The 19885-nt window shown below is 40.0% G+C and overlaps 1 protein-coding gene across 1 annotated transcript in view; it reads right to left on the reverse strand.

The window, feature by feature from the left end:
• PEX14 (peroxisomal biogenesis factor 14) overlaps positions 1-19885 on the reverse strand; it is a gene marked incomplete at its 5' end in the record, with an annotated part of 78144 nt that overhangs the window by 3595 nt on the left and 54664 nt on the right. Inside the window, 4 exons of the mRNA XM_082009386.1 lie at positions 2581-2678; positions 3945-4047; positions 5911-5996; positions 12953-13075. Coding sequence (XP_081865512.1) covers positions 2581-2678; positions 3945-4047; positions 5911-5996; positions 12953-13075 — 410 coding nt within the window. The remainder of the gene's footprint in view (positions 1-2580; positions 2679-3944; positions 4048-5910; positions 5997-12952; positions 13076-19885) is intronic.

Here is a 19885-nt window from a genome sequence, read left to right on the forward strand (position 1 = left end):
CCTAAATCATTAAATGAAGAATTGATTATCTGCACTCTGTGGTGTTTAGAGGTGGGCTGATAAATCAATGCTTGAAATTTGCAAAAATTTTGCTTACTAGATCTGAAGAATTAGAGCTATGCTTGAGTTACCAGATTGTATCTCCAGGAAGCAGCTGGACTAGGCACTGTCTCTTGGATATTTCAAGACAATGAATGTAATTTGGTGGGGAAAGATGATAAGTAACTCATGGAAGCCTGCTACAGCTGGTGTCAGCACTGCATCGGAATTGCTATGGGATATCAGGCAGAAATTAGAGTAAGGTGACAACTGAGGAGAACATGCTGCAGATAATACTTCTGGCAATCTTTCTTTTAACTCTTTTGGGAATTTGAGAAATGGAAGGAACACTCTGAAAGACAGATAATGGCCTATGGTTAACCCATCCTATCACTCTAGCAACTCCTGTAGTGATGGGCTGAGTGTGGGACCAAAGAACACTCACTTCCCATAGTAATTTCTGATAAAAGCCATTAGGAATGAATCCATCTGTAAGCATCACTCCAGAGATACTCCTAGTAAATCCCCTGACAAAGGAAGCCAGGACTGGAATAACAGAAAACTCCTCCTCAGCAGTTCCTACTAGATGTAGCCAGAACTGGCTGTTACTACTTATTCTTTAAACAGACTTCAGCTAGTGCTGAGTAACCCTGAACACCTTCACAGCCAGCATGCCTCACAGTGACTTCTGGGCTGTGAACCCAGCGAGCTGGGAGAGGCTCAGTCTGTAGTAGCTGTGATATACACAGATGCGTTCCCTTGGGATTCACACTCCCAGCCCTCAGACAGCAAGAATCCAGGAGCCACTGTTCTGGCTTTCCAAGACCTTGAAAGCTACAGCAGCACATTAACAAGGGAGTGATTTCCACTCACTGGCCTGCAAAGGACTCAAATTTCCAAAACACATATGGTGCCAGATGCCTAGGATTTAGAAATAAAATCTGACATCTGGGGCTTTTTAGCCAGTCTCTTTAAAAAACAGTTGTAGAAAATTCAAGCCTTGAATTTTTATGTACGTTTTTTAATTACTTAAAGTCCCTCTTTTTAATTTTTTACAGCATACCAGTAGGAGTTTGAAAAGCAGATATAAAAACTTACATTACAGCTGAGAAAACACAGCTTTTATTCTTTGGTTTGTGGGGTTGCCCAAGTTTTTCTTTATACACATGAGGTTTAGATATCATAACAATGTGTGCTACCATTTCAGTGCAGGGGGTAGAGAGGGGGGAGGAAAAACTTCTTCAAGACTCTCTAAACCACCAAGACTCTTATGCCCTTTTTCCTTCTTAAAGCTCAACATGTGGTCTTAATCTTAACACTTAAGACCTGAAAACAGTTTTCCAATTTCCGGACTGGCTCCAGGCCACTGGCAGGCCACAGTTCCCAAGGAAAATTGAAGTAGACTGTTGTGACCATAAACTGGCTTTCATGGTTGGGTTTACAGCTGTGCCACTGAGGGATTCCTACTGTACAGTGTGCACACCACACAGTCAGCTGTGGCCCACCAGTTACACACCATCAAAGAGTTTGTATGAGATTGAAGTATAGGTAAGGGGTGAAGACAACTGCTCATGCTATAGGTAAAAGACTGTAAGCATTGTCTAAGGAATTTCACAGTAAAAAGAAAAATCTCTCCCTGTACAGGGAATACTGCAAGATGACTGCACCCTGAATAATCGCAAGTTTGTGAGCAAAAGGAAGACTTCAACTCTATGTGACTGGTTCAAATCCATCCCACCTCACATGTAATCCACACTTACAGGCTGACAGAATGCTTAGGCCAAATGGCTGCAAAGTACTTTGGAGATGAAAAGCACTAATTCTCATTGCCAGAAAGAAAATCAACTTTGGTTAAAAGTGGTTACTTGTAGTTACACATGTAACAACACAAACTAGTCAGAACGGATGGTTTTATTGCCAGGGTCAAGTCAGGATTCAAGGGGAATAGGCCACTGTGTGTCACTAATGTGGTTATGATGGGGCCACCTGTTACACTGAGATGACCAACGTCGTTAAAACAAGAAACGAAATATTAAGACTGTTTGGCCATTACCTGGCCTGGATCTGAACAGGTGACTTAAATACAGTACTTCAAGTGTGTGCTTGGCTGAACAGGACTAAGTCATTGTTTTGACAATGTACAAGGGTACAGGAGAAATTACATGTTACACACAGATAAAACCTCTGCACAACTGCCCTTTACCTCTTCTGGTTAGTGGACTAATGGCACAATTATTTAATCTCAAATGCAATGCAGAAGATAGAGAGCTGAGAACAGGTCTCAGAAGTTGCATACAAAGCTATATAACAAAGCCCTTACAGAAGTTAGATATATTACACTGAGTATCCAATTAATATCCAGTGCTTTAAGCAGACAGCCTATGGCGAAGTCAGATGCAGAAAAACTGGCTGGAGATATGACAGAGATGAAGGTTGGATTTGTGAACCTAGTAAGGCGCTTTCCATGTGCCCACAAAAGAAGATATGCATGTTCCAAAGAAGATGGTAGTGTTCTAAAGGTGAAGAGTTGGAAGTGGATACCTTAGAAGCAGCCAGTTCTTGGGTAAGATCCTGGATTTTCTGTTGTTGCTGGATTAGCAGTTCCTGGACAGCTGCTAAAGTTGTCTGTAACTGAGTCACTGTGAGGGAAAAAGCAGGAGAGTGTTAAACTGAGATACATGCATGTATACGAATTCACACACGTCCTTCCTGCTGTCTAGCTACAAAGATGCCTCTATTCCTACTATATTTAATTTATCTACGCCCGCCTGCTCACTTTAATCCATATGATTTATCTGCACTACGGGTAATCTACCTGCACTGCATCTAACCTCCAGTATTTCTAGTTTATCTTTCTATTGTATAGATGTCTATAGCCCACAGTATATCCGTCCAAAACCTCTCCCTTCTAATTATATTGGTTTATGATTTGTACATCTCCCTGAACTTACACAATGTTTGTATCATTTATCTATCTTGGGCCTCACACAGGCAAACACTGGGGCTAACTCCAATCTGGGAAGAGGCTGGTCTCAGGATTGACCTTAGGGTATCATGAGAAACAAAAGATGCTTTTCTTCTCACCCTCCACTAAAAAGTGTAATTAGCATCCTCCCACTCTCAACCCACCAACTCCTTCAACCTCAACATCTTTAACAAGCTCACTGCTGAAAATAATACTTTTTTCCATCCCACCAACAGAATATACTTTGCACTTTTATTTATTTCAAGAGAACACCCTGTATTCCCCTCCTGCACTACAGCAAACACTGACGAACTTCTGCTGGACTCCAACTCCAGCTGTAGGAGAACTTTTTCTACATTGGTACTTTATCCAAAGCTTCCAGGCAGTAAACAAGCTGATAAAATAAAATAAAATTTAAGACTCTATTGGTCTGACAGGTAACAGCTAATCCAGACCATCATTAGGGCATCGGGTAATGAACAGACACCCTATAGAGTCAATAACAGAGAAGGTGGCTAAGGTCAGGGAGGCACAGTAATTACAGACTCTCCTGACCCTTTCTTGGATTTTCAGATGGAAAGTGGGGGGAAAACACCGAAAAAAAGCCCCTGAAAACATCAGAGAGGCAGAAATTAAAAATGAACTTTACAGCCCTCCAAAAGGCTGTCATTTTATTCCCCTTATTAATATTCTGAGGTTGGGAGCCTTTCCGTAAAAACATAATTAATTGAGGCTGCGCCGACAGTAAACAAGCAATTTCAAATTAAACCGAAATGACGGCGGCTTCATTTGCAAATGTGAACAGATTCTCAGAGCAGATAAATGAAGTCACCACATAAAGTGGAGATGGAGGGAAAGAAAAGGGTGGGGGTCTTGGCAGAAGGGAGGATATAGGGAGAAAGGCTTTGAGGGGTGAATTGATGGAGTCATTAATCTTTACCTGTCTGTGTCACACTGCCACTCATCTCAGAAATGTTTGACTCAATCCTCTGAAGTTGTTTCCTGTCTTCTTTGCCTCCCATGATGAGAGGAAGAAGGTATTTCTGCATGGAGTACAGAAACTTTTTTAGGAAATAAGGATATGCAAAGTGGTCTTTCTAATCTACCTGAAACATCCTCAAAGCCCACCACCCAAACCTCAGCCTTTATCACAGAGCCAGTGATCATTTATCCACACACCTGGCTGAGGAAAGAAATCCCCTCTACAGTAGGTGTTAAATGAAGTTGCAGAAGATATGACTTCTACGGTTACATTTTTGGTGGTCCTAAAAAACAGTTCCTAACTCCATTTAAGGTTTCCTGAGACAGCTCTCAGTCCAGAAAAACATCCATCACAGAGAGAGTACAATTTCAGATCTTACACTCTTGAATGTGAACACACTGATGTGTTGCAACATCTGAGCTACATCCACAAGGCAAGAAATGCAGAAGTGGGAAGAGGAGGAGAAAGGCCCAGGAAAGGCCAGAGGAAGCACAAGCCAGGGAATGAAAGGTATTATAAAATCTTTTGAACCTCGGCAGGGGACGGGTTAGGAGTCACGGAAGTAAAAGCGGAGATCTGGAGCACAGGGGAGAGAACTAAGGAACCAGGACTAAAGGAAGTGAGAACCAAGCTAGTACAGAACAGGAGGCAGTTCAGTGACACTGCACACAGCCATGAAATCTGCCTCATTCTGCCCTTGCAGAGGATGGACTGGATCTAACAGGTCACAATTCTCCTCTAACTACCATGGATCCTTCTGCAGCACTGCTCCTATGAACTGAATACGCACTTCAACACGGGCACATCCAAGCACAACATGTCAGGTTAAAAAAATGTGATAGAAGGATGGTCTAGGATGTGGAAACAGCCTTGATAGTGCCTATCAATTCTTTCCCATCCTGGCTTTTGATGCATGTACACCCACTATTGGGGCATCCATACAGGATGGTTTCTGAGACAGAGCTGATTATCCAAACTGACACGTGTGGGACAGCCTTCTTTTACGTTTAATAGCATTGGTTTCGGATTTCAGTGTCGCTGCACACAGCGCTTACCCTCACAAAGCACAGGTACACATATATGTTTACACTCAGGACATTCTGAAAAGCAAATAGCTTTTGATGACTTTCATAAACAGTTCTCTCTTAATCTTCACAGAACACACAAGGACAACTGTGTTTTATCCTAGCATCCTATCTTTCATATAAAAATCACTATTTGCAAACTCCCTCAAAATCCCATGAAGGGTAGAGGGAATTTATCAACTGTCCCCAAAGATGTCTTACTCCTATGAAAGAATATGGATCTCTGCTAGGCACACAATATGCCTTACGAGGTTTCGATAGATGGAAGAGCAAGATCTGTAAACAAAGAATACTGCAGTAGGATATATTAACAGCATCAGTGACGTTATGCCAAAAAATTTATGTAAATCATCAATATGTGTTAGATATGTGTCATTTAGTAACAGCAATATGCTCAGGTCCGCAATGCCCAGCAGCTGTTGCCTTAACATCTCTCTGGACATTTATCAGCCCCATCATTCTTTGCAAGAATGAAAAGATCAGTAAGGTTGGCATCACTACTTTAATATAAAAACACAGGGCAAATATATCTTGATAAAAAGCCATTCTCTTGAGTCATGTAACTTTACTTGCATAGATGGAACATGCTGCTTAGTCTGGCCTCTCTCTCTTAACCTGAGACACAGAAAATTAATTATAGGACAGGCTATGAGAAGTAATTTTAAACGAGTTTTAAAACTTTTCATGTTAAATATCTACATTTCTCAAATATACCGGTGGCAGTGCCAGTAAGAACAGAGATGCTTCACCAGCTTGGAACCGACATGATTATTTGGACACAAGCAGCATAACATCATTCTCTCAGAGTACAGTATAAGAGTAGTGAGGGAGATTATTACCTTGTAGAGCTGGTGGAACCCAAAGGCAATGCCTGCCATTATGATAGCCAAAGCCCCATAATCTCGCCATCTGGAGCCCGGTGGACCTAAAGGCCGAAATCAAGAAATAATCATAGTCAGAACTGCAGGTGACAACATTTTCATACACCCATTTTTATCAGAGAAAAGAGCAATGAATAATGACAGTTTTGCTGTATCTTAGCAGGCATAGATTAACTAAGCAGGGGGCATGAAGATGGTGGTAGTCCCTCATGTACAGTGTGCAGGCTTCTGGCCTTAGGACATTGAAACATCTGTCCAGACCTCTAGCATTGACACTGACCTTGCACAAGGTGTCAAAGGGAGACAAATCAGAGCAGCAATTTAGAAAGTTCCATCAAGCTGTTCTGTCCTACTCTTTTCTTGCAGAAGGCACTCTGAATCCTACTGCACTTCCCGCAGATAACTGTCTGTAGACAGCTACCTAAGGTTAACTCATTCCTTGAATACCAATTGCTCTTCACTATCATAATTTTTGAAAATGAGGACAGAGCCAGAGACCCAGAAGAGTGCACAAAAACAAAAAGAAGGAAGTGTTTCGAGAAAGAAGAGAAATCAGGGCAATAAATGGGTTTACGAAGACTGTCAGCAATTACGGACCATTTCAATCAGGAAGGATCCAGTGTCTTTCCAGCCTGAATTACGAATAGGGACCAAAGCACACATAAATAGCAGAGAGAAAATATGCAATTAAATATCTACAGAGAGAGGTAAAGAAGTACATAAAAGCTTGAGATATTTAACACAATTCTGCACAGAAGCTTAGAGACTCCACAGGGCAAAGAAAAGATATGGTATGCTCTGCTCCTTCAAGCAGAATCAGAAGACACCTGTAGTTTTCCACCAGCTTTATCCTTTCCTTTCACCTCCCTCGCAGTTCCCTTAACGAATCTTGTACTGCCCCCAGTTTTCTTTAATAATAAAGAGGATGCAGAGTGATCTTTCCTAAAGTTCAGTGTCAGGATGTGGGTAGAACTGATGAGGTGGAGGCCGGTGTACAGTATCCAAACAGACAGATCTAAATCTACATGTGACCTACAATGCCTCAGAAATGCATTCTATTCTCCAAAGTTTCAATTTAGGCTTTTCAAAGGGAAGCTTAACTGGCTAAAATGGCTGGAAGCTCGTCTCCTTTCTGCTTTGGTCATCTATTGTCATTTTTCCTGTTGCTGAGATCTTCTACAGGCATTTCATTGCAAGAGTTACTCCTACTCCCAGCCCTCAGGTAGGCACTGACTCTCAAATACTGGCACTGACTCTCAAATACTGGCACTCATAGCTTGCTACATTTTAGGACATAGCGCCTCAAATTATCCGCTGGCTAGAAATCTGAACAAATTAAAGCATCTCTGTCAGAACTGGTGAATAGTGTCACCAGCAGTATTTTGGGTTGCTGCAGTTGCAGTTTTGGAGCTTAGGCACATGATCAAATTACCATAACTTTTTAACTTAATGAGTTAACACACGTCAGCTAAGCTGCAGTAACTGGCTGTGTACATGTCAGGATTTAAAATGATCTCTGGCTAATTTTGCTGCAAACCCCAGTCATCCATCCCACTTTCCCCTCCTTACTCTGCTCCCACTGTCATTTCTGGTATCTGAAGTCTCTTGGTTGTCCAGTTCTCTGTCCTTCACTTCTGATTAAAAACCTCCTTTTATGACAATGCAACTCGTTCCAGGCTGAACAGCCTATTGTAAAGGGTTAATTAATGTCAGAGGGTCTGTGGGTCCAGCTGCGCCCTGTCCATGGCAGTCCTTGACTGGCTGTCCCTAACTACCTGCTAGCTGTGGTGACCTCTCAGTAGAAAGGAGAGACACCTGTAGGATCCTGTCCGCTTTGCCCCTTCACCTCACTCATCCCTCCCTCCATTCCTGTAATGCTTGAGCTAAGAACATTTTATTGCCCCCCGGTTTTCATTATTAATGAAAAGGGACCAGAATGATCTTTCCTAAAGTTCAGAGAGTCTATAAAGACAAGAAGCTGAAATGCCATTTTACTCGTTTTAGAGATGTGTGAAATAATTCTGTCTTGTGGCAAAAATAAGTGAGGGTGGTGGAGAGGAAAAGTGAGTGAGTGAGGTACGCAGTAAAGGCTCTGCATTGACCACATCAACTTTACAATGTTATGAAGAATGTCACAGCTTTGCCTAAAATCCACATTCAGTCTTCCTTTTTCTCTGCAATACTCTAAAACGTGGAGGTGAGAGAGGGTTAGAAGCTTCTCAGTTGTAACCCCAGTGCTCACACTAACTTCTTTGCATATCCTCAATTTCCCCACTTGTAGAACTGGAATAAAATTTAGAGAAAGTGAAAAAGCACTAATAGCCCAGTTACTCTTCAGTTTCGGCACTGGGGAAGTAACAAACCATTCTGTGTAAGAGACCCTCAAAAGGCATGGGAGGGTCCTCAAAACGGAAGGGACACAGACTTTTTCTCCAGCACTAAGCCTGTGTTTTCTGTAAGTATGCTTAATTTTCACAGCAGCAACTGTAAACTGTACTTCTAGAGTAAACACTATTTTTATGATCCCTATTCATCTCAGAATTAACTTTCCTGACATCAATTAATTAGGGTTTGTGCATCCAAGTAAGGTCAGCCTCAGTAGTATCCACATTTAAAACTGTAGGAACTGAGGCTGGAAGAGGTTATTTTCCAAGAGCAAACAGTGAACCCACGGAAAGAGGTTGAGGAAAAAAAAAAGAGTTTGGACTCTAGTTACCATTTTTAATTGCAAGAGAAAACAGTCTGTATTCTGCAGCCTCCCACATAATGAAGACACAGGGGTGGGAGAAGAAGATCCAAATGGCAAGAAAAACAGTCACTGGAGATGACTGTTAAGCAGGTGTAAAATCTGCACAAAACCCCATAAATGGAGACCATAAATACCATGGGGAAGAACACAGACAATACCTGGATGATAAGCATGCAGCTTTGCACACCTAGCTGAGAAACTCCCCTGAGTTTGCTTGTAATTAAAAGGGTTAGAAAAGTAAAAAAAAATATAAACCCAATTAATCATTTAAATATTTAAAGTCAGATTTTTGTCCTCACTGCTGGATTAGTGTATTTCATAACGCCAACAGCAGACAGCCCTGGTTTTTTACTGGGGGTTCATTTTAGAGCATGTTTAAACTAGTCAGATTGAGTGATGCTTCCAGCAACTAATCGCATGTCAAATAAAAGATATTTTATGTAATAAATTACTGCTACAAGTAATTCAAATGTCATTTATCAGTTTTATTATCAGTCAGGCAAAGTCTTGTTTCTCTATATTAATCAAATTCAAGCTTTTTTTAAGCTTTTTTTTTTAAGCCATTTTGACACCTCTTGGCAAAAGTACAAACTGGAAGGAAGGAATTACTCCTCCAGAACAGGAGGAGAAATAGCAGAGATGGTATTGAGCTAAAATACAGTGTCTAGAAACTTAATTCTTGTCTCTTCCTCCCAAAAGTTATTATAGCCTCTCTTAAACCAAACCCAGGAGGAGTTCAGCAAGTAAGAACTATGCTACTCTGAAGGCTTACACATATGCTTCTGTCTCATTAACTCTTAAAATATAAGAAAGTACTTACATAGGTAACAGCTACTTCCAACAAAGCTTTAGAACATTAAGTAATACCTACACTAGCAGTTCAACAAAAGGAAGTATTTAAATGGTATGAATTATTTCCTGCAACTTTAAAAATCAGAACAGACTGAGTTGACAACAGCAGGAGATCAAGCAAGTAAAAATCAAAAAGTGTGCACAGGATTTATTGCTCTGACTCACAAGAGTGGACATCCGATGCCAGAGTTGCTGGGAAGATCACCAGCTCAGCTTCTGGTGCTGAATGAACTCTTGAGATGGCTCTGAAGCCATCCTGAACTTCTGTACTCATAACCGACAGTTATGAGTTTTAAACACGAAGCAGCAACACCTTGTGGGGAGGGGGGACAGGGAGAAATTAGGTTTCTTAAGACACTAGCTACTGCTTTTCAGCACAGCACCCTCCTCAACCATTTCGCCTTTTTGCTTTGTGGGGGGTAATTCTTTCTCTCTTAGTTTTGTGATTTTGTGTAGAGGTGTCAAAACTACTCAAAAAAACCTTAAAAAGAACCAAAAATATCACACGCAAAGTGGTTCACAGTCTTCAAGACCTGAACTCCAGCAGATCAGATGCTACGTCACAAGCAACTCAAATGTCTTCTTTGGGGAAGGCAAATATAGCTCATAATCTTTTTCAATGTAAGCTCTTCCAATATAAGTTGTTCCCATCGACAAGTCAACTTACAGATTCAGCAGTCTATCTATCTCATTAGTCCTTTAGATATACTTTTGAACTTGAAACCTCGAAGCATTCCAACACTAGTATAATGAATACTCTGTACGAAGATAAGCATAATAGATAGATAGGCAGAAAAAGTAGCATCTATCTTTCTCTGTACATAACAATCGCTCACAAATCTGTGAAAGATAAATTGACTTAGTAAACTAGCACAGAAACAGCTGTCCTGGAGCAGATTTGGACCAATTCAGAAATACTCATCACAGGATTAACATCCAACTGATGAAATAACCTACAGCAAACAAGGCACCTTGAAAAAGCACGGAAACACTGCACGGTCTCATCCACCATCTCCAGAGAAATTCACATATGCTTTTTGCAGTTCTGATACCATGGAAAGCATTTAACAGGAAGACACAAAGACGGATCCATCATTAACAACACCAGTAGTACGCCAGTCAAGGACTAGAATGTGGCACACATGACACCTAATCAAAACAAATATTTTGGTCAAACAAATACAATGTATATTTAGTTAGTTATTCTTTTTATACATCAATTTAAAGATTAAGCTTAAATAGAAGGTCTACAAAGAATGGCTAGAGAGAGGAGGAACAATACTTAATGAACGTGTTTGCCACCATTTCCCCAATTTGGGGGGGGTGCTAAAAAAGACTGGCTCACAGGCAAAAGCTTTTGGTTCAAATTATTTAAAAAGCACCGATCAAATCAAAGCTAGAGCACCAGTTTACAATTACAACCCCTACAAAAGCTTGACTTTGGTGGTATTTTTATTCACCTTTGGTTTCTCAGCATTACAGAATGATACTTTCAGACTTCTCTTTGGAGCTGTTACTGGGAACATTTTGATGTTTAAAAATTAGTTACGTACCAAGGAAGACCTAGGACCTACTAAGAAGAGATTTGACCTAGTAAGAAGAAATTGGGAGCTGGTGCTTTGAAGAAAGCAAAAATAGTAAAAGGGGGAAAAAAAGCCACAGTGATAAAGCTGCAGGGGTTAACAATGATGACAACATTTTCCAGTTTGAATTGCATACTTCTTTCCTGCCCTACTCATATTAGTGGAACACTATAAAATAAGCACAGACTAACTCTTCCAATACGGTTGTGATAAAGAGTTAGCTGAATGAGCAACAGAAAGGGAGGGATCTGGCACTGTTTCTTCAGCAAGAGAGCAGATTTTGCTCTTCTGGCTTTTTCTATGAACTACAGCAGACGGGTATTAACCCAGGAGGCAGAATTAAGTCCTGGAGTTCACCAGCACACCCAATACAAGTCAGAAATATTCCAGCTCTGAGCCCAACTCCATCACAAATGTTTTTCTTTGCAAACTGTGCCAAACCAGAGTATTTAAAAACTCAGAAAGCAAGTCTAGTATTGTCTCTAGCAATAGCAAAATTATGCTATAAACTAATAAACACAGCCCTAAGTGGACTGTTACATCAGTCAATATCTGACTGAGAACTGTTTAGAAGCAGTATCAAAATCCTATTCTTAATACTTGGCAGGTAAGTGAAGTGCATTTCAAACTGCCAGACACACATGTGAGCTGAACAGCTTCTTTTGATGGATTTTTAATGGTGTGTACTTTGGTTTTTATTGTTTGGAGCTTAGATACTTTTTTGCGAGGTTTGTTTTAAAATGCAAATATATATGTAAATTTTGAGTCTACACAGATTATGTTGGGATTTTAAAAATACTTTGAGAGTATATTTTGTACACAAAATCATACAATCATATTCCATGCAGTCTACACAGAATTTCTGCTGTCATCCCTCAGATTACTGGAGAGAGAAAGCTTGTTAAAATTAAGGATCCTTATTAACTGTTTATTATTTGTAACCTGATAGCACTCTTAAAACTCATTCATACTGGGGGTCCATTGTGCCAGACCTTAAACTTACACACAGGAAGTCACAGACCTTATATTCTAGCTTGCTGTTCATGCTGAAAATACACCTCTTTCAAGTAACTGTTCGGAACATTAACTGTCAAAGTTCAAGGAGCGTCTGGATGACGCTCTTAGTCATATGGTTTAGTTTTAGGTAGTCCTGCAAGGAGCAGGGAGTTGGACTCCATGATCCTTAGGGGTCCCCTCCAACTCAAGATATTCTACGATTCTCTGAACTGACTGGTTGCCTGACTAGTTAAGAAAATAAGTCCTCTAACTAAAATACAAAAATTTTGTGATGATGTCCAACAGTTTGTTGAACAGAGTCCACTGTTGCAGTAACTAAAGATGTAATAGTGTTGCACTTTTATAGCACCTTCTATCCAAGAATCTATCAGCCCTATCATATATTAATGATCTAGATATTAGGAAACCCTACTGATGAGGGGAAGCATGACCTTAAGTTTTAGAAGGGAAGACTGAGTCCTACGTTGACTAAATGCTTTTTTCAAGTCCTTATAGTGGATCTGAATCCAATTTGTATTGACTATACACCTTCAGGCCAAGAGCTGTCATAGGCTAGTACGTATGATGTTTGTTTGTAGATGATGATCATTTATATCTCATTTTCCTTGTGTAACATGATCTCGTCACAGACAGCAACAACTATGACGTGAATTCAAAGTAACATTTGGCATCTGATTCTGACAAAAAGTATGGCATTAGTTGAATTGAAATCTAGGATCTGGCGCAGAAATCTGTGAAATTGCTGCAGAAATCACTGCAGAAAGCGACAGGACCAGATGTTTTTCAAAGTGTTACTTACTATACAGCACAGGGTGAGAGGGCTGAGTTGGCACCAGCTGTGTAGAAGGACCTGGGGACTGTGGCTCATCCGTGCTTGTGCCCGACTGCTGGAAAGCCAGGTCAATTTCTTCATCTGTCAGGCCTGGGGGAGCAGAGGAAATGAAATCAGTTTAGCACCTTTACCCACTTGATGCACGCATAATTAAATTCTCAAGCCAGGCAGAACCCTTTCAAGCTGCAAAGAATTTTGGCACTGACTTGAGCAGTAATGCCTCCCCAATTTTGGATTCACTGGAATGTCTCCCTCTCTCTTTCTCTGTTGCAATTTAACCTTAAGCGACAGAATATTAGCCTCAACGCTGCTTCCAAATGTGGCTCATTCAATTTCCTTAATTTATCCTTGAGTTTATTGCTGCTTTTGAAGTAGCTTTCTATTGCAATTCTCCATTCTTCCCCCGAAAAAAAGATACCATCAACTGCAAATGTGGCTCATTTTAATCTGTAATGGTGTAAAAAAAAAAAAGAGGGGAAAAAACCTAACAATAATGCATGAAAACAGACAGGGAAACAAAAAACTAATTATTGGGTTAGACGACTAATTAGTCTAGATCGTTTCCGAAGACGGGAATAATTTGCTTTATTTTATGACAAATGCAGAAATAAAAAGAAAAAATCAGGACTGACTGTGATTAGTATGAATGGGACACAGAATGTAAGGAGGAAATAAAACTATAACAAAACAGATCAAAACAAGGCCAAGCCCAAACTTTCAGCTTAGCATTGCCCCGGCCTATCGCTGCATGATTAGATTGCCCTAGGGCAGCCTGTTTTTTATTTCACGCAGAGCTGTAGTAACACTGCACACATGGCACATGTTGGTGCAGTCACTCCTGCCATCAGGAAATGCCAGGATGACCATCTGTATTTGGCCACAACATATGGAAAGGATTTGGCCAACATGGGGGAAAAGAAAAGCAGCTAAAGGATTCACAATGACCAGCATCTGTGAAGAAGGAAGCACAGCTGGATTATTTTTTCCAACAGGAGAAAACATCCTCTAGAAAAAGAATTTAGTACTCAGATGGCAACCATGATGTGGGGCCTGGACAGCTGCGTAATATTTGTTATGTTATTCTCCCACACAGAAGCAGAGAGCCAGTGCCCCTGCTATGAGGAACATGTGAAGTGATTCAGGACCTTTATTATATGTGCAGTGTGTATGCAAAAACATTCAGAAATGCTGGAAGTGAGAATATAGATTTAAGGAAAGAGATTTAGAAGAGACAGACCACTTGATTCTCACACAGTTGTTGTGGGGACTGAGCACAGTGAGGAAAATGGTATGAGTATGACAGCAGTGGGAGAAAAATGGGGGAATAGTTTCTCTCCATCACCTCCACTCAAGATCCATGAATTATTGCTAGTAGATGAAATTCCTGAACTTAATCCTTTAAAACACTTAGCTTTTTAACATTACAGGGAGATACAATGTGGCCAGGCTTCTGGGCTTTTTACCTAAGTTTTGAGAAATTTTTGCAGGATCTTAAACTTCACTGCATACTGGGGGTCTAGACAGAATAATCTGTAGCTCAAATAATATTGCCAGAAATAAATATGCAAATCTGTTTCAGAAATGTTATTTAATATCATAAAGCACTAACACAGTGCTTCTGGTATTCAGAAGGCTTTATAACTATTATCCGATCTTCCCCTATTCCTGTGAGTACGTGAGATAAGTTCCTATGAGATACTGTTCTATCTACACTACAGTGCAGATACTGATGCACAGAGAAGTTAGGTGATTTCTCTAACGTAACAGAATATTGTCAGTGTCAGGAACAGTATCGAAAATCTAAAATTCCTGATCTCTGGTCCTGCAATCTGACAAAATCACCCCTTTACTTGTATTTGATGCATGCCTCAAATAGTAAGGGACCAAAACCACACGTAACAGTATGGAACAAGACTTGCAGTGAGCGTAATAAAAGGCACAGGAACACAACTCAGCCTACTGTTCTAGTCACAAAAGCAGTATTTATGGTGTCTAACCCATGTTAAAAAGCGAAGTCCTAATCAGAAAGAAACTGTTTTAACCAGCTTCTAATTATCCAATGTAGGAGAAAGCATAAACATGCCAACACTGCAGATCACTAGCATCTATGGAATTTCATGAAGATGGAGGCAAAATTAGCTGGCTGCAAATGTGGCTCCCACTAGAATAGGGCATTTTGTTCTATTTCCATGCAAAAGTAGCAAATCTGATAATATTTAACACTTAGAAACATACGTAAGTTATGGAGGATCCTTACTTCATTCTACAAAAAGAGCAAGAAACAATGCTTATTGTTGCCTAACCATACTGCCCCTTCTGTTCTCATACTGTTTGAGAAAAAACCTAAAATGTTTTGCAGATGAAATGTGCTTCTAGCATTATTCTAGTCTTGCCAACTAGGACACTGAAGTATCACTGTTTGCATTAAAACTCTGCTGTACTGTGAAGAAAAAGCTGATGTGAATGATAGAAAGATGGGAAACCTTTCACATTTGAGTTCCTTGTTTGAATCCTGTGCAAAGCAGTGCAAATTAAAATTGTTATTACTTCCCTGGACTATTCTGGTGCCTTGTGAAATGTTCTCGTTCATGGTACTAGTGGCATTATACAAAAGAACATCACAACTACATCCCTTCTTAATTATCAGAGGAGAAGACTGGGAGTGCCATCACCTTGGAACACCTCCTTTTTATTCATCTGAACAAGATGTTTTTAAGGCCGTGTCATCTCGGCCTCCAAGCATCAGGGGAATAATCTCCCAGAGCGGATTCCTTAAGCATATATATGGAGTAAGTCTGCACTGCAACTAGTCATCTGTGGATTCAGAAATATACCTGCCTTCATGGTTGTCATTTCTCACACACACTAACAAACATGTACAAGATATTCTAAAACTATCCTAAGGCAATTATAATTAACTCATCAAAATTACCTTTGGACTTAGTCACCACCTACATACATGTACGCACACAGTATGAGTTTTCTAAGCCCCAAATTATTCAACTTTGATATATTAATTACATAGAAAAGTGGGAATTTCTAAACAAGATCAAAGTGTCATCTGTTGCAATATCTCACCTTGCTTTATTTTATCACAGTCTTTCTATCACTGCATTATAGAAAAAAGTATCCATGGTCCATTCATTGTTCTAATCTAGCAGGAAGCTGGTAACCCCAAAATAATACCACCTCCCTTGGATGCAAAAGCAATGCCATGAAAACTGGAGCTTTGTATCTCATGTAACTCTCAAATATGTATGTCAAGAAAATCACCTCAGTTTAATAGAAGAATCGCTCCAAATACACTTTCTCAACACTTTGGAAAACAAACATTTTAGTTCTTCTGGAGTTGCAGCAAGATCAAGACCATGCAGAATGCAAAAGGTTAAAAGGAACAATAAAGGAAACTGCCAATTGTAAGTGAATTATATTTGGCTTTGAAAGCTGAGCCACGGCTATATTATAAAAAGGCATCTCTTTGCGTTGTTTACCATCACCCTGACTAATGCAGACCTTTTTTTTTGTTTTAAATAATCTCATGCAAATTAGACACACACTTCCTTCCAGTTGATTGCTATCTGCAAGGAATAATCTAACCGCAGAGGGTACTGAGCAAGGACTGAGCTGAGGAGAAGGATGCAAGGAAACTGTCTTCATAGCCCCACAGAATGCAAACCTATTCCCTTCCCCCAACCATCCATTTCATTCCTCTACAGCACCACAGCCGCTGCAAAGAATTAGTCATAATTTTCACAAAGCCTTAAAATTTCCTTTTCAGGCTTCAGGGTGTTGATTTGAATAATCCAGCACTCATCACTGTTTTGCACTCAAAGGTTCTTACTGACCCTTTTTTGTGACTGTCACTGCTGCCACTCAATTTTCAGAGATCACTCAGCCTCTGTAAATTGTAAACACAGAATCAGAGCCAGTCAGAGAATAAAATGGGCTGTCACAAACATCTCTTGGTGCCTGCACCTCAGGTATCGTATAAAATGCTCCTTTGCCCAAGAACTTTTAAGACTTCACTGTCTGTTTAGGCCCTTTATAATATCTACTACTATTTAATATAAGGACCTCAAGTGCACCAAAATACGGTTCCTTTTAGGACCACTGTGACGTAGAGGAGTACTTAGAGGAGTACTGTTACCCATATTTTACAGAGGAAGAAGTGAGACATACAGATATGAGAAGAGCTCCAAGGTCAGAACCAAACCTCTGACAGTCAGAAAATAAAACTCAGGAGATGTGAGTCCCAATCTGTTGTTTTACCATAATCCATTCTTCTCTATTTTCTGGATGAAACACAGTAGCAATAACTGCAATGCAAAATCCTTGCATGAGCTAAACTAGATGAGCCACTAAGTTTTTTCTTCCTTCTCTGACACAGGCTCTGACATTTCAGTGACAACCCTTTCTACCATCCCAGCCACTGAGCATGTATTTTTCTTCTTTATATTCCCCCTTGCATTGCTCAACCCAGTAATTCATTCAAGATTTTCACAACCTGAAGGCAACATTAGTTTTAGGGAGAAAATTTCTGATTAGGAAGAAATTAAGAATTCTGCCATAATAGGGAAAGGTAATGGAGAGAATTAAGTTCCTTTAGTGCCTTTCCAAAGCCAGCTTTATTATCACTCTGACAGACCACCCTGGAGCAACCATCACACCTACCCTTTTGCAGGGACAAAAGGCAGGGGAGGGGCGCAGGGCAGGGGGTGGTATCTGTTGTTGTTTTCCTCATACATGCACACACTTTCTATTAAGAATAAAATCAAATAGAACTGGACAACTTGTTTAGCTACAACAAACTATATGACTGCCCAAAGTTAGTGCATGGTATCATATGACTAAAAGAAAGATCTACTGGTAGTCGCCCTGATACGACATTACACTCTTGTTCCTGGAAGCGACCGAGTCAACTCTGCCCAGAAAGAACATGGTCACATTTTAAAAGAATCATCATAAAAACCTTCTGGGATCTGATCCAGACTAATGATTCCACCTGTTCAGTCAGTTAGATGCAGTGCTGGGTGATTCTTTCATCAAATGCTCATCCTATAGCCTACTCTGTGCTTAGTTGAACACATTTCCAAAAGGTCAAAAAGGCATAGTCTCCGGATCCACTTTTTTCCCCACACCTTGGTTCATGGGGCATTCGTGAGGCTGAGCCCAACCCAACATTTTTACAAAACCTAAGGTCTCAGAAACATCATTGGTTTTTTTTACCCTTCATTTACATTAAGACACTGTATTTGAATGTAAACATCCTGCTGCTGCACTTCCAGCTCAAATGTTGTGTAAAGGAACCCAACCCTCAAAGAGAAATTGGCTGGTCTCAACTGTCAGGCCGAAAAATGCAGAAATTAAAGTAATTTGAAAAGTTACTGAAAGGGCTTTGAATTCTTACAACCTATTCGTCTACAAGACTGTACATTATGCAATTGCAATCTTTAAGAAACGTTATATTCTTTAACCCATCAGGGTAACTAAGCAGCAGTCAAAACTGATAAAGGTGCTCTAACCTCAGCTGCACAGCACTAAAATAAGGAAGGAAAACCTGACTGACACTACAATGCTAAGAATTACAATGAGCCAACCAGGAAGGAAAAGGTTAAAATAAAAAGTATTTTGGCATAACAAATATAAATAAATAAATAAATAAATCTGGCAGCAGTTTCTCTTCCTGGCCAAGCTTTTTGGAGTCTATAATAAAATGAAGTGTAATGGAGGAGAGGAGGGCAATGTCAGAGGGTGAGGGTTTGGGAGAGAGGTTGTTAAGTATCTCCCTCTCCTCAGCTGTGTTTACTCCATTTACAGGACCTCAGGTGATTGATAGACAGACAAAAGAAAAGCAACCAGATAGTAACCCCCCTCTGGGAGCATCAGTAAAGGGGATAACTCCTGACATCATCTAGAGCCCCAAACTCTCCTTAGACACTTGTAATTAAAAGGACAGAGCAAGATATGCAAACCAGAGAAAAAGTAAAAGAGATTTTTTTTTTTTTATTTATTATTAACATTTTGTTGGAACAGTAGAGTGCAATAAGGACTCTCAGAGCCGTTAAAAGTCGTCGGGTGACCTGCAGACCCCTATTTCCCAGAGCCTTGTATAAAATTGAATTTTTTAAACATAAATTACACGTAATGACGACACTGTAAAAACTAACAGTAATGGAAAGCTGTGCTGTATTTCATTAGCCTGTATTATTCCGTGCCACCTGATCCAGCCGGGCCTTGTTTATGAGTTAGTGTGTTAGCAGATGCCGATGGAAGCATTTGCTTCGACCTTGCTCTTCTCATTGGGGCATGAAATTACGACGGCAGCACCTTGATATTACAGCCATAAATACAGTAAACTGCAAATTTAAGCCAACGGCTCCTATTGTCTCTGAACATAAAGCTGATCGGTATTTATTTAAAAGGAGAACGAAAAAAAATATTATATATCACCTTGTTTATGGGTCCAGTCCCCCCCCTTCCCCTAATCTGCCTTATTCACTTGGTTAAATACTAAACAAACAAACTAAATCCTCCCTATTTTCTACTGATTAAATATTCTTATGAAATGAGTATCGTCTTCAGAAAACTGGATCGAAGTATTTTCACTCTGAATAAGAAAGGGCAAGTGACTTGCTTAGCATGTCTTGGAAAAACAGGAACATGTACTACAACTTTTCTTCTCAGTTTTCTATATATGAGAAGTTCAAAATGTAAAATGAAAAAGTTGCTTCTGGTCACTCATTCATGTTTGTGTGTAACACATGTGTATGCACATGAGAGAGAGAAAGAAAAATGTTTCCTTCCAGTTGTTTTCTATTTTAAAATATCTCCATTGTTAATACTATTTCAAAACAAGGAGGAAAGATACAGGAAAAAAAATTGCACTAAGATTAATGGGGG

This window comes from Phaethon aethereus, assembly GCF_964289735.1.
Source record: "Phaethon aethereus genome assembly, chromosome: 21".
Classification (NCBI taxonomy): Eukaryota; Metazoa; Chordata; class Aves; order Phaethontiformes; family Phaethontidae; genus Phaethon; species Phaethon aethereus.